General features: G+C 34.9%; 1 protein-coding gene across 4 annotated transcripts in view; it reads left to right on the forward strand.

Moving 5' to 3' along the window:
* stxbp5a (syntaxin binding protein 5a (tomosyn)) overlaps positions 1-16,293 on the forward strand; it is a 165,109-nt gene that overhangs the window by 51,715 nt on the left and 97,101 nt on the right. For all 4 annotated transcript variants that reach the window (XM_038304198.1, XM_038304199.1, XM_038304200.1 and 1 more), the window contains exon 3: positions 13,656-13,737. In XM_038304198.1, the coding sequence (XP_038160126.1) occupies positions 13,656-13,737 (82 nt within the window). The remainder of the gene's footprint in view (positions 1-13,655; positions 13,738-16,293) is intronic.

Here is a 16,293-nt window from a genome sequence, read left to right on the forward strand (position 1 = left end):
GTAAATCTCAAAAGCTCAAAGGGTGAGGACCTATGTGAACAGAGCTGATTTAGCTTGCAGCCTTGGCGGGAAGGGAGTCATTGCTACTGTTACTAAGCAACAAATGAAAGCTTGCATTAAATATTTCTTTTCTGCTTTGGTTACGATCATTTCCAGATTTTCCTGTTAGATTTAGAATTCAGAATAAAAGTGAGCAAAATTTATTTTTTGTTACCTAAAGTAAAACAGCTGTCAAAAAGGATGGCATTAGTGTGTTCCCGAAGGCCACACCCCCACAACCTGCAACCAGTCAGTATAGAAAGATAACGGCTAGAAGGAGCATGATATAATACATAAGATAAAGGCCTGACCTCAACTGAAGGACTGCTACAGAGCCCTCTGCATCTTATGAGTAACAACAACACACAACAGGAGTAGATTGACAAGATAACTGCTCATTGCCATTCAGTTATTTTGGTAAAAACAATAATGTATATATCTTTGTTTCTGGAGGAAATATGGACAAATCAGGCTCAAATCATCTCAATAGTATGGCAACCCTAGACTGAAGACAACCTTTTAATAAACAAACCAACAATTAAACCAACACCTCACATTTGGCCTTAGCTGCTATGGCCTTTATCTGCTGTGATAAACTAACCGGGCTGCCACTGATAAAGCAAAAAATCAGAACGACTTCATTCATCTTGTTAAGAAAGAGGGTTTTTGAAGCACCTTATACACCAGAGAAAGCCTGAAAGGTTTTATTAGCGCACAGATACCTATCGGTATTTCACAACTGGCTGGGTTATCTAACTTTAAACTATGGAATCAAAAAAAAAAAAAAAAGATTATAGTTGTATGTAAAGCAAAGGTAAACTGTGTTGCTCTGATCGTTATGCTTACTTTATGTAAACAGCTAAACACTATGTCTGTAGGAAAATCTGCAGATCTTTATATCAATTGCACTTCTTTCACAAGGTGTCCAATCAGTGTAATCTAAATCACTTAATTTTCTGGGGGGAAAAGAACTGTACGAGGCATTAAATCCAGTTGGCAACAGCCTAAACTAGTCTCCTGACTTGTCTTGAAACTCACCTGATATGAAATGTATACTGCACAGATTACTTGCAGTTAGCATCAAGTCAAGCCTTTTTATTGCTGGCTGCTATCTCTGAAGACTTTTATTCTCTTTTGGGAAACAATAAAAATAGATATTTGGCTCAGCTTGTTATTGTCATATTGGACAGCACAACATTAAGATGGTGTCTTTGACATGCAGGGAACCAAAGCTGGTACTCAGTATGGCAGATTCAAACGTCAGCTGCAAGTTATCTATAGTATCTAAAGACTTGCATAGTAAAAAAAGTGCATTGACCAGAACAGTTTACTGAATAAGCAAAAGGTTTCAGCTTTAATCTATGGTTTTGCACATAAGTTTTTTAATCTGCTGGGTTTCACAGGGCTCCATTCTGGGTCCATTGTTATTTGCTGTCTCCTAATAAGCTTACTCTTCAGACACTTTAGTAGCTATGGTTATAAAGTCTAATAGCTGCTTGGAGGAGTGATGGACAGCAAAGCTCCTGAGTACACTTTTTGGCCTAATCTTTAATAGAGATGTCCCGATCCAGGTTTTTGCACTTCCGATCCGATACCGATACTGGCCGATACCAGCCTATTCAAGCATGCATTTAAGTTTAAGTTAAAGTATTTAGCCTTAGTTGTAAGACTCATGTTGAAAAGGGTTTTAGTACTCTTAATAACATCTAGCCAGCTGAATTAGGTGAGATTGAATAAAACACAATGATTGGTAACAACAAACTTACCTGTTTATTAAGAGATAAACACAAACTAGACAAAATTATGAATAGCAATCTGAAATTGCACAGTGAACAGTAAAACCGTAAACTGTTAAAGGTGCAAGTATTACTTTAAGTTTTAATAAAAATGCAAAACAGACAAGAGTGGAAAATATTCTATTAACTTAGAATCAGGACTCTACTCTTGAAAAAAAAATAGTGGCGAAACTGGAAAATACGGACCGGATAAAAAAAAAAAAAAAAAAAACTGGATCGGCAGTCTGGATCGGCATTTTTACATTCTTTGCCGATATGCATTCTTTTGCCAATATCGGCGTCCCGATCCGATCCACGTATCGGATCGGGACAAGCCTAATCTTAATTTCACTTCCGCTTATTTCTATAGCCCCAATTCACTACTTGTATTATCTCACAGCACTTTACAGATCATTTATTCAGTTCATACAGTCAGTTTGGTTCAGTGTTTTCTATCTAAGGAAAACCAGCTTATTGCATCTACTTACTGACTCGACAGCAATCCCTCATACCAAGCATGCATTTAATGACAGTGGAGAGGAAAACTCCCTTTTAACAGCAAAAACCTCCAGCAGAACCACTTTCATTTTGAGCTACATTAGGATGACTTTGGATTCAAGGAGACAGAAGCAAATAAGCAGAGAAACAAAAGGTAACTGTTACCTTTCTCCATGTTAATCCTGTCTGGGAAAGATGCAGATGAGCTTAGAACCAGTTATTATGGCAGAGGACTGAAATCAGTTCTGCCTATTAAAATTAACAGGTAGTGTGTTGTACTAAAGTTCATTTTCTGATTTGGAAAATAACTTTGCACTCGGTAGATGTTTACACTTGTGTGTCTTCCATGAATTTTGCGTTTTGGTCATTAAAAAAGGATCTGCATGTTTTCGAAGGCACACATGCAAAAAATGGTTTGCACACACATACTGAATTGCCATCACAACTCTTCTTTCAACATCTTTAAGATCTGCTCTCTGTGTACAAAAACACTTGCAGTTGTTTGAAGATGTGCAAAACCCTCTGAAGAACAGGCCCTTAGGGTGAACTGTAGCAGTCTGTCGTTGATGGAGCTTGCCAGTTCTGCAACAGTTGCAGCATAAGGTGGAACCCATTGTCCAACAGTGATGTTATTTTTGCTGGAGACCTTCTGTCTACCCCCTGCTGAACCTTGTCTAAGGGGCATCCCAGGTCAACTTCCTGATGAGATCCCTCCCTGAGGTAGAATAAGCTAGGGTTTGAGCAAACAGAACATTGAGCAAAAAAGGAAAAGTACTTTGTATGTGAGAGAATATTGAAAATGTAAGTTTAAGCATTAGCTCTTGTAGCGGATTCATTTAGAAGAGAAACACAACAAAGCAGATTACCTTTCAGCCAGTATTGTAGCAGATGAAATATAACACAGGCTGTTTCTTATACAGTAGTAAAAAAGTAAGGCAATAGGTCTGGCTATGAGAGAGACAGTGACAAAATATATGAATATTGAGGACCAATGTGTCATCTATATAGGAGAACATGTAGTTACCAGCAACAGCCTACAGTAGCCAGTGCCCAACCCAGGATGGTGTATACAGCTAAACAGAAAGCACAGTTAGTTGCAGCAAAATTTAAACTGATGATTGGAAAGTACAGCAGGGTTTGTTTACTTACTGTTAACCCCCCACCCCCCCAAAAAAAAATATATACCTGAATGCAACTATTGAATAATGCTTAGCCATACGACTACACTACTTTAAGCAATTGGTGAACCAACGTACACGTATTTGTGGTAGAATAGTTTATTTTAATAGCTACCTATATTTTACTTTATACCGGTAATACATGTTTTTAGAAAATTGCTAAATTTGATCCCCATATCCCCAATACCTACTTGCCCCTATGGGTTTAGCCAGCAAACAGTTTAATATATGCATTTTATAAAAGAAGAAAAGGGTATGTGGTTAGCTAAATTAACTTGTAGAAAATAAAGTCTTGTACTGTATTATAATTTTATTCAATTTTAGTATCTTAAGATACTAAATTTGGTGTATTGTTCTAACATGATTGTATTGTAGGATGCACAGAAACAATTTGTATGTGGAACAATGCCATTTTGTGGAGCATTATGATTCCAAGCAATCAGATCTCAGCCTTTCCCCCCCCCGAAAAATATGAACCAAGCAAAGCAAAAATTCGAAATATCTTTGTTTATTTTTAATCTTTATACAGGATTTATCATTTTTGTAACACTTTTTTTGATTTGCTAGAATGTATGCTATAGCAATATAGCTTTTTCTTGAATAAATTTACACATTCAATTTGGTTTACAAGTATTGAAAAGGTAAAAGAAAATCATGTACTTGGTTCTAGAAACAAACCAAAAGTATGTTTTTAAGAGGAGTGTTTGGGTGTATTTATGTAACTGGATTAGATCAATAAAAGATCAATTGTGTGGAGGAAATCGACTGTCTCAGCAATCTCTAAATTCGATCTGGCTGACGACTGATGGTTCAATAGTCTGAGGTCATGAAGGCTGCAGCATCATTGATTATTTATACTATAGGAACAAACATTTCTATTTTAATGAATTGAGATGGGGTCTCAATTCAATTCTATTCCATGCTGCAAAAACTTGTCCTGCTTCAATCCTTTTCAGGTTAAATCCATTTTCTTTTTCAGTTTTTCCATGCTGGTTTCCCACTGATCCTTCTGTTTTCTGCCTCCTAACTTCAGAAGCCCTGATCCCTTTCTCTAAGCCCAGTGCCGATCAGACTCTGATCTCTTTCCAACCCCCTCCCTTGCAGGGTGATGTATGAGTGGCTAGCCTTGACGTCACCTCAGGCTTGACGTCATAGTAACTCAATGCTCTCAGACTTGCTCTTTCTGGTGTTTTCTCTCTTACCCTGCATCCTATTCCTTTTCCTGTTATTGTGTCAAAATCACCTCTTCTGTGAAGTATTCCACACCTCCCCTCTTTTGTCTTGTCAGAAATTTAAATAATTCAGTTTCTATTTAATTTGCTTTTTTTCTTTAACTAATCATGAGCATGAAATTTTTGAGGCAGGTGACAGATCTTGTCAAGTTCAACAAAATATGAGTATTTCTGGAAACAAAAAGCTCTTTCTTGTGTGTTACAGAGAAGCTTACTCATTTTTAGCTACATCTTTTAGGATATCCTTCAGTACCAACAAAACACAAAATATATATATATTTTTTTTCCAGAGGTCGTGCCTCAGTGTTTTCACTTAACCAGATTCCCAGTGACTCACCTTTATTTTTTAGGAAATTGGCCTGTGGCTCAATATGCCATGGATACAAGAAGAGCAATAGAATATCAGTCAACTTTGACTTCTAGAATAGCTCCAGAAATTTTCATTGGACTTGACGTGACATGAAGCTGACCCACTTTCTGCTTTCACTCTCTGTCTTTCTGTACTCTCGTCTTGTTGCTATTGTAGCCTGCGGCCAGTCTGTCTACTTATAGAGTTGGTGCAGTGTGGGGAGAGGATGCAGATCGGCACACAGACCTCACTCAGCTTAAAAGGAATAAGGAAGGCTCCTGTCAGAAATGTCTCCTGAGAGGCCTGCCCCACAATGATTGAAAGGTGGAACATCCCTGTAACTCAGGGTCATGTTTGTTAAAACGGCGGAAAAATATGGACAGCTGAGCTGTCAGTGATCTTTTCCTGTAAAATATTGAGTAATTTTAAAATTCAGTAAGGGACAGCTTGTTTTAAATTGAAACGCATTCAAATGTCACTAACAGATCTTATAAAAAACATGTTTCTTATCATATATGGAAAACCAGATCTGTTCTAATCCACAGAATCTAGAAAAATATACCTAAGCTAATTTCCTTGTGGATATATAAATGTTTGCTTGCCATTTGGAAGACTCACCCAAGAGGAAAGGCCACCATCATCTTATCAGAGCGTTTTCATCAGTTTTGTCAAATCTTTTTGTATCAGTCATTTTGAGAAACATGCTTCATGGATAGCTTTTCTTGTTTGTCTTTTTTGGAGGGTTAGGGTTGCTTTAAGATATACTATTTTTGTTCTTCTCTAAGAAAAAAAATGAAAGATATGCACAAGCATGCACTGACAATATCTGTGGGGTGATCTGAGATTACCATGAGAATCACATAGCAGAACAACTTATAACATTTGACATATTTTAAGTTTTAAAATGCAACAAAGTAAAAAGTTCGATTTTGCAAATAATCCATTAAGATTTTTGATCCATGCAGTAATACATGCGTATATTATATGCTGAATATTCTAAAAAGATACAAAATTATTGTCGGAATATTTTTGATGGAATATATGGTGTTATTAAAATGTATTGCAGGTTTTATTTAAGAAACTTAAAACAGAAATTTCTGTAAACAGTAGACAGACATTGGCCCCTGAAATATACTTTTAGGAATACATCTGAATTGTCATATATATATATACACTTGCAGCATTTTTAAGAGACAATAAATTTACTGATACAGTAGTGGGTTATTGTTTGCACAAGGAAAACATGTACTGAGGTAAAGGGGGCGCTCTTATACTCTTATACTTCATGAAAACTGGGAATTGGAACCTATTGTTTTGAGATTTTCCAACAAGTGCTGATTTGGATACTTTGGGTATTTTGAGCTTAGCTCTGCCAGCTTTTTTTAAAGAGGTATATATCATAAAAATGCATGTTTCACAAATGATGATTTGGATTTGCTTTCATTTCAAAATAAAAACTACCACTGCAAAAACAGCATATATTGTCATAGTTGTAATAAATGTGTCTGTAGATAATAAAATATGGCGTTCTAGACCAAATGTACTAGGGGGGCCAGGAGGGGGCCAGCGTGTTTTCACGGGGGCACAGAGGAGCATGAAATAAAAAACAGGATGGCTGCATGAAGTGAGACTTCTATTCAATTAAGTTTCATTAAAATTCTAAATGTCTTTTTAGGTGAATATGCATTCAGAATTTTGGAATTTTACATATTAATGACTTAATTTAAGTTGAAATTGCAGTTTTCTATAAAATCTGAATTAGAGTTTAAGAAAAACTGTTAAATTCAGCTGTAAAAAATTTGAGTATGTTAATAATTTGTTTTGAAAAAACCATTTAGCAGATGAAAACTGGGATCATATCTCAATACCACTTAAGCCATCACCTTATTTTTTTAAAATAGTTAATAAAATACAATTTGTAAAAAAAAAAAAATGAAATAGATGTAAAGGACCTTTCAGTAACCATGCTTGTTGCAGGGCAGATCATCTTTAGAAATTCTTTGAGTATTATGTTTTCAGTACAGGGGCCATAACAGGGGCCTGGACATTATCTACAGGGGCCCTGGCCCCCGTTGGCCCCTGTCTAGAACCGCCCATGGTCTAGACTTAAGCAAAAACGTAAACTATTTATACAAGCAAATGTTAAAACCTGCTTAAGTAGGTACCAGTTTTTTGCTCATTCACATCTTAACGAAAGACTCAACAAGCTAATTTTATGTGCATAATTATTCAGATTATCTGGTCTCATACCCAGCCTGCATTTAGTTTTTTTTTTTTTTTTTACACGATTTTGTAGTTTTTAACTTTCATTAACCAATGTGTGGTGGTACTGCAATATGTGATGTTAGATGCTTTGGTCAGGTGTAGCTTTATGCCAACTGTATACCTTTTTGGTAAGTTAAGTTGTTACTTTCTTTTTTTTTAGCCTATAAATAGCTCCTAATCCACATTGACTATCTATGTTTAATTTTTTATGGATGAATTTATCTAATCGGTTATTAAAGTGTATATCTAGAATTTTGGAAAAGTGACGCAGCAATGAAACAAGTCTATTTGATTTTTGTTTTTGAAGATTTACCACTTTAAAATGATAAGATGCAGAGTAATTGTTAAGAAATCAATGCAATTACCTTTTACCTTCTAATACTATTTACTGGTGCTGAGGTCTGTTTTGTAGGTTTCTTTCAGTGAGATGCAGACTCTTGAGGACTGGAGAAGCATTTTGTTCAGAATTATTGGTGCAAAATGTAGCTTGGAAAAAATAACAAACTAAAATGCATTTTAGATATTATTATATTTCCAAGATGTTTCTATAACCATGTCTCAGTCGCTGTGTTTCTTGATAACACGATTGTGGGACAGCTGGCTTTCTTCAAATAGAAGGCGAAATGAGCAGTTTAAAAAGCACAACCTTAAATCCTTTGCTCTCTTTTTTTCTGGGGCCCTGAAAGATTTGGTTGCCAGGCAACATTAGGACAGAGCTTTCAATTAAGTCACTCAGATTTGGCTGGTTTGCAATGTCATTGGGTCCAAAGCATTGTGCCTAACACCTAACTGTAGTGCTGTATTTATGCTCGTTAATGTTCCAGCAGAAATGCAGGCGGAACAGAGGACATTTTTTCTAATTTATCTTAAATAAATATAGTCTGATAATTGATTTTGTGAGAATAACATTGCCCTTTAAAAAAATATCCTACTGTTTTTAGAAATCTGCATGTTGTTTGAAATAATATCATGCTTCATACAGTTTTTGTTGTTATCCATGAATGCTCTGATTAAAAACAAGGCAGAATTAAGAATGTGTTGTATCTGAGTTGCATCATACATTTGAATATAGAGGTGACATTTATTGTTCATCACATCAATAGTGAAGATGATATTTAATAAAAAAATTATAACCTCAATTTTTAGTATAATTAATGACCTCCTTTTTTAAATCAACAATATAGGTTTTACATAAAGACAGTAAAAAAAAGAGATCGTTTCGAGTGTGGCCTTTAAAAAAACATGTAAGGAAACATTTGTTTTCTGTCCTCGCCTGAATATTTCATAACTGGCTTGTCTGTATCTCGCTCGAAGTCGATACTCTTATTGCCAGGGGGGTCTCCCAAAGGATGACTGTGTGCTAGGTCAAACGGAGAAAACATCTGGATTCTATCGTATCATCCGCAGGGGGTTACAGTGATTTGGTGCATGCTGGTAGGCTGTAATAGTCAGAAAACTTTTGATGCAATTATCTTGTCATGGGGAAGAAGGTTTGTATTTACAGGATAGCGAGGACTTTCTGTCATTACAAGCTCCTTTAAAAGATAACTTCCTTTTTTGCTGCATAACAAAAATGTGAAAGTGGTTAACAGTTTTTTATAGTTTTGTGAGGGAAAGAGTGATGCTGTAGCTGTTCCTTGGAGCTTTAAGTCAGTAAAGTATTAGAAACATTTGAACTGTTTTGATTAAAAAAATCTAATAAGGTATGCTGGTTTGATTGTTACAAGAAAATAAGCGCAACATAGCGCTTTTTTTTTCTTCAAGTCAGGAAACTTGACCAAAGTGGTTTACACTACATTCAGTCATTCACACATTCACTCACACACTGATGGTGGCAAGCTAAAATGTGGCCACAGCTGCCCTGACAGAAGCAAAGCTGCCATACACTGGCGCCACCGGGCCCTCTGACCACCATCAGTAGGCAATTTCCCCCAACTTTGACCTCAGAGAATAATTTGGTTACTTGGTGTTTTAACATGGCCGTAGCTGCAGTAGAACAGTGTTTTTTTTAGTTGTGACAGTTTGTTTACATACATATACGTAGTAGTTCAACCCCTACCAGTTTGCCTGCCTTTTTTAATGTCTGAATACATGAATTATACAGTTTCACTTTATAGTAAGTACTTAAGTAAGTGACCTTTATTTATATAGCTCATTTCACAGACATAGAGGTCACAAAGTGCTTCACAAAATTAAAATACATTTGCAGTCACAAAAGACATGGTCAAAAAACAACCATTAATCTACCAGAACTAAAGTGCTTTCTTAAACAATTTTTATAAACAGCTACAGCATCACTTAAATAAAACTTAAAAACATCAACAGAATCAAGTAAGCGCAAGGAAAGCAGAAGATTGTTCCAGAGGGCCAGCGGGATCGCCTGAAAGGAGCAATCTCCCGTGGTCATGGAACAATACGAGGGACCATGAGCAGGTCCTGGTCCTGAGACAGCCTCTGAGAAAGGGTATATGGACACAAGTCTCTAATATTATTAGTTTTTATTGCTTATAGTAACTAGATTGTAACAAAGTACAGAAACTGGCATATCTCACAGGAACACAGTTATGTTTTTCATTGTTTTTTTTTAAGTTCCAGGTTCTTATCTTTGGGGGTAAATGTAGTCACAAAAACTGTACTGTTGTCTTCCACAATTTACATTGTTCTTTAAAAGCTATGCCTAAATAACTAATTTTTTGACAAGATTTCTTTAAAAAGCCACTAACCTCAGTTCCAACAAATACACCCATGAACCATATCTTTTGCTTTTATAACAATTTGAGATTGTAGTTATAAAAGATACTCCATATAATATGATTTATATTTTCCATAAAATCTCAAATGTAGATTCTCTAGCATTTAGAGTAAAGGTACTTGGATTTAAAATCATACAACTTTTTCCTCACCTATATTTGGAATGAGTAACATTTGACCCGGTCCCTTTTGGAAAATTGAAGTGCAATACTTGCCCATGTCATGCCTGTTATTGTGTAGGTTATACCTTCATTAGTGAAAAAGGATTTCTACATTGTGAATGAGACAGTTTAGGCTCTTAAAGGTTAATTCAAGCTTAGATGCCTAGTAATATTCATACTTTTTAAGCTTAGTTGTCCACGTGACTTGATAGAAGATTAGATCATTAATGACTTGGTTGCCCCCACTGGTTTCGCAGTTCAGGTGTCTATATTCATACTGGAGGCTTATTGGCCTTAAACCACTAGAGCTGGTAGATATCCTCTATTGTCAAGTCATCACTTTGCTAAGTTGTCATCTTTGGAATACAATCTTTATGGGAAAGGAGAACAGGCTAATTTACCTTACATATATCTAGTCGCAGTTTTCAGGAAGCTGATTACCTCTTTTTACCCTAAATATGTAAATAAAGATTTTGGAGGATTTAATAAATTCTTTCAATTTATTTGAGTTTTGGTTTTATAAATGTTCTTAAATTATGGTTGATAAAGCTCTAAAAGTTTCTGCAGCTTTGCTGACCCCTCATGGAATCACTCCCCCCTGTGCATGAATATATTTCATGACCAATAGCATTGTTGACTTCATGATAGCTACACCACCATGTGTCCTTCATGACAAATCGCCACCCCCATCCTAGTTCTGGTGCTCTTAGGAAGAACTAATGGATATAATCACTAACGTTACCCATTCATCCACCTTGAAAAGTAAAACTCGTTACTCTCTGTCAGTCTCCTCCTCTTTATCTCCTCTTCTATTTACTTCCAAAACTTCTACTCCTCTCCCCCTGCTCTCCTTGCTCTGTATCTATCATTGGTTATTCTTCCAATTGCATCTGTGCTCTGTCCCCTCCATTTTCTCTCTGCAATGATTTTTACAACTTCCAGCATAATGTCTGCCTTCTCTTTGCTGATTAATTTGATAAATATTTGATCGTCTGCCTTATTAATTTTTGAAGTATTATTGTTGTCTTAAGTTTACATTTTGACAACATATAAATGCATTTACTGAATGAGTACCGGGTAAATGTTACTCCTTTAGTTTTTGCTTTTGGACCTAAATTAAGAACATAATGCCAAAAAAGACAGTGATACAGATGTACACATGGAAAATCTTGTTGGTTTAATTAAAGAAAAACCCAGAAGTGTCTCAGAAACAACTTGAAACTAACAGAAGTTATGATAAATAAATAAAAATCTTTGAAAATGAACAATAAAAGTCAGACAAGGCAGACATCACTGGCATGATTGTGTTCTTTGATTTCTCCAGTGCATTTAACACAATTCAGCCCAGCTTATTAGGTGAGAAACTCCAAAACTCAGGTGGAGGCATCAACAATAGCCTGGATCAAAGACTACCGGACAAACAGACCACAGTTTGTTAGAGTGAAGGATCAGCTGTCTGATCAAGTAGACAGCAGCACAGGAGCACGGCAGGGGGCAGTCCTCTCTTTATTCCTGTTTACTCTGTACACCTCTGACTTCTAGTACTAGACAAAGTCTCGTCATCTGCAGAAATACTTGGATGACTCTGCAATCATTGGTGCATCAAAGATGGAGAAGCTTACTACAGAGAGCTGGTGAATTGCTTTGTGACATGGTGTGAAAATAATTATCTGCTCCTGAATGTCAACAAAACAAGGGAGACAATTGTAGATTTCAGAAGAAACAGGAACTTGTTGAATCCTATAAACATCAAAGGGGAAGAAGTAGAGATGGTTGAGGAGTATAAATACCTTGGTGTTCACTTGGGCAACAAACTGGATTGGGGAAACAACTGTAAAGCCGTTTACAAGCTGGGACAGAGCAAACTTTACATCCTAACCCAGCATTTTAGGATGCTACATATCTTCTATAAGTCTGGTGTGGAGAGTGAGATTTCTTCCTCCATCATCTGCTAGGGTAACAGCATCAGAGCAAATTACTCAACAAGTTAATAAAGAGGACCAACTCCTCTAGAACCTTTTGCAGATTATTTCATAAAGATAAATTCTTCGAAAGGGAAGATTATGGACAACAGCATCCTCTTCAGAAGATTTTTATATGGCAACAAAGTGTCTTCAGGCAGAGGCTTCTCCAGATCTGCTGCAAGACAGACCGCAACAGAAGATTCTTCCTGCCTACAGCTATCCGATTTCTATAGCGATATAGAAAAAACAACTTATGATTTCATGCAAAATTTAATTTCCTTTTGAGATTAATAAAGCATTTTTAAGTGAACTGAATTAAATTCAAATAATGTAAATTACAGGTGCAAGAGAATTGTATGCATAAAATAGAAAAGGGGCACCTTTTTTATCTTTCCTTTTCTGTCCTTTTTTCTGTTTCCCCTCTTTTCCATTTTCCTTTCCTTCCTCCTAAAGAAAATAAAGAAAGAATCCTCTTATCCCTTAATAATTTCCTTAAAAATATACATGTCTTCTTCTGTATTCTTTTCTGTTTACTGTACAAAGAAATTATAAAAAAAAAACACACAACAATTATCCCCTCAGTAAACAACAAAATAAACAGTATATAGTAAAATGTAAAAAAAATAAATAAAATGAATATAATATTTATCCAAACACATTCTGTATTTATACTCATTCAATAAATACAAATAGTTAAGGCTGTAGGGTAGTTATAGCTTTCCTATCTCCAGGAGTACATGTGGCCATAGCTCTTGAGATATTTCAACTCTAAACTGTAATTTTACTTTCACCTTTTCTATTCCCATCACCTATTTTACTATTTCCCAACAAAGATCTGTGCTCAGTGTTTGTGGCCTTAGTCAGGAGATTCATTTTTTCAGGTGCTGTAGTAAGTTTGCAGATTTTCTTAGTTTTAGTAGACTATGTTGTGGATAAAATACACAGCAGAAATATTTTCAACTCTAGACTTTGTTTTTCTTTACAAATAATTTCTATATTTTCCTGATGTTTTCCTAATAATCTTTAATTCTGGGTGAGTACTCTTTTTTTTTTAAATATTTTATGTTTTACACGAAATCTATCAAACCATACAGTTTCCTAAAAGTTTTGCTGTTGTCCTGAAAGACAGCAAAAATATTGAAATATATTTAAATGTTTTTCCTCAAAATAGAAGACTTGCCATTGCAGGATTAATGAATAATACAGCCAAAACAAATTATGGCCATGGTCAGATTTATTTGCTTTTAAAATGAGCCTACTCTGTTCTTCACGTGTTCCTGTAAGTCATATATTTTACCGAGGCTATGTGTTATTTCATTATCAGCTTGGCAAATAGTTTTTGTACTAAAGTTGATCGTAGACTATTGTTCACTTTAACATTTTCCTGTTGAAGCTTGCATAACTTTTGTGGTAACCTTGCATTCCTTGACTGAGATCCCCTAGATTTGGTCGCCCTGGTGTTGAGTGCTACTGTCAGCATGAAGGTGGAGCAGCTGTTATCCAGCTGCAGTTTCTCATTAATGAGGTAGGTTCTACTTATATATATCTATTTTCTTTGCTTGAGATGCTCAACTCAAAACGCAAAACTTACATTTACCTTCCAGTATAGTCAACATATCTATGGATATACTTAAGTGCGGATGGATGAATTTGACTTGTGGGAACCAACTTTGAATAGCTGTTATCATTAAGTAAGCGCTTAATAACCTGAATCCATTTCCCATATTTTATATTGACTAATCAGAGATTCGGGATTCATATTGAATCTGTTTTTTGTTATTGTATATTTTTCTGGATTTAACAAATTCTAATTTCTACTTAAGAATTGTTCTTCAATTACATTTGAAAGATTTGTTTAAAATATTTTGTTTGCATAAAATACATTAGCCATAATGCTATAGAAGGCTAATAATTATGTCAGTCAGGTAAGGGTTATCTGTGTATATATTGGAGAAGTTGCTGGTAAAATGTATCCAGAAAAGCATATATAGGCTCTTACATTTCTGGTTAGTATCATTCATTGTAAACATTAAAAGCAACGTCTGTTCCCAAAAGCAGTTATGTTCAAAATAGCATCATGCTAACAGATAGGAATACATTGTTCTAATATGCATGCACTTACATGCGCAACAGAGAATTATTCCCACATTGAATTTTAGTAGCAGCAAAAACACGTCTATTTTAACTTTTAAAAAAGAAAATCAGCTTTGATTATATTGTTATTTCTTGGATGCAGAAACAACCAGACATGATTGAAGTTTCCAGGATGTTGACAGAAGAAACCTTTATAGCTAAAACCGTATTAGTCAATATTGGTTAAAAATAAGTTGCTTTAGTAGTAAAAAACGTGTGTGCAGGAATTTAAATTTGGTTATATATTGTTTTTATGGTTAAAATCATAGAAAGCATTGGCTGTGGTTTATATTATATGTGGTATACTTTATATAATTTAGGTTAGATAAAAACTAAGCATATGCCAATCTGACAGCGTTTGCTAGACATCCGTTCTGTTTCAGATTCCTCGTTTTGATTCTGGTTCCTGTTAAATCTGATTCTTGTTAGACAAAGGATAATAAAAAGTTTACATGTTTTAAATTAGCTGGCTCACTGGAGTTCTGTCTGGTTAAAATCCTCTGAATTTCTCAATTAAATTGTAATAAAAATCAACTTTGTGTAGAATTACTAAATAATAATAATGACTAAATAATCAATTCAATTCAGTTTATTTATATAGAACCAATTCATCTCAAGGCACTTTACAGTTCACCAGATCATACAGTCAAATTGATTAAAAGTTTTCTATCTAAGGAAAACCAGTTGATTGCATCGACTCATTGACTCAAATACAATCCCTCACACTAAGCACATAGTTATATCCAACCAGTATATGAATATGAAACCTATGAACTCTAATATAGTCATAAGCATTTTCTTTTCCAAGTGTTGCATTTTCATATTTTCTCTGTTTGAAAATATAATTTAAACACATTTTGACATATCCAGTGTCTGATGCTTCAGGTGCTTATATTGTATAAGACTATTTTATTTACATAATTCCGACTTCGGTGCAATGCTAAGCCGAATGTCTGAGCTGGAGGAAAAAGCAGCACAGCAGGATGCCTTCCTGTTTATATCCTCGGTGTCATTCACTGCACCTCAGTTCCACTCAACTATCTGGAAGTAGTAATGTTTTATTTTTTTGGACAGAGCAATGATTGGATATCATACAATCATGTGCAGGTAGTGGGTTTTATCACGTAAAAAAAGAATCCAAAGGAAATAAAATTAACACACCATTAAGTTCTGCTTGAAATTACTTAAAACTCTGGCAATCACGATATAAGTGCTTTTTATTCAATCTATAATATAATATATATCTTGCGTGGCAGATATCGTTTAAAAAAAAATCGGGAGAATCAAATGGTTGGAACCGGTTCCGATCAATTCTCGATGTCCAACCCTAATTACTGCTGATGATCTGTAGGTTTAGATTTTCTATGATTTTCTCTGTTTCAAAATTAAAAAATAAATAATTATTACCAAACTTCACCATAAATGGATCAATGTATTTAGTTCAGATATGTTTGGATAGGAGGCATCTAAATGATTTAGTCCCATGAGATTTGGATTGGAAAACCTTGCCCTTGATGTGAAACTTCAACTCGAATATTTCCAAAAGGCTTTTTGTGAGAAAAAAAAAAAAAAAGATTTTTTTTAATCATTAAACTAAGATCTTTTGCAACATTTTTCTTTCTCTGACTTCATTTTTAATTATGTCATTTATACAAACAATGGATAGTTTTGCTATGTTACAAACTGCAAATGTTGCAGTTGTGCAACATCTGCACATCTGCATTCCCTGATTGTATGAACTTTTTTTGGGTTCTTGTCCAACCAAAAACTGATCAGAACTACTCAATTTTAAAATCAGAAAAATATTTCTAAACTCCTAATTTTTTGTTTAATTAATAGTTATCTTGGCTGTAAAACGTTTTGTAAGATATTAGTTAAGGTAACGGTGGTTTAAAAAAATGTCTCAAACAGAAACATTTATTAAAAACATTTATATTTATATTATGCT

This window comes from Cyprinodon tularosa, unplaced genomic scaffold (genome assembly GCF_016077235.1).
Source record: "Cyprinodon tularosa strain WSP-4 unplaced genomic scaffold, ASM1607723v1 ctg528, whole genome shotgun sequence".
Taxonomy (NCBI): domain Eukaryota; kingdom Metazoa; phylum Chordata; class Actinopteri; order Cyprinodontiformes; family Cyprinodontidae; genus Cyprinodon; species Cyprinodon tularosa.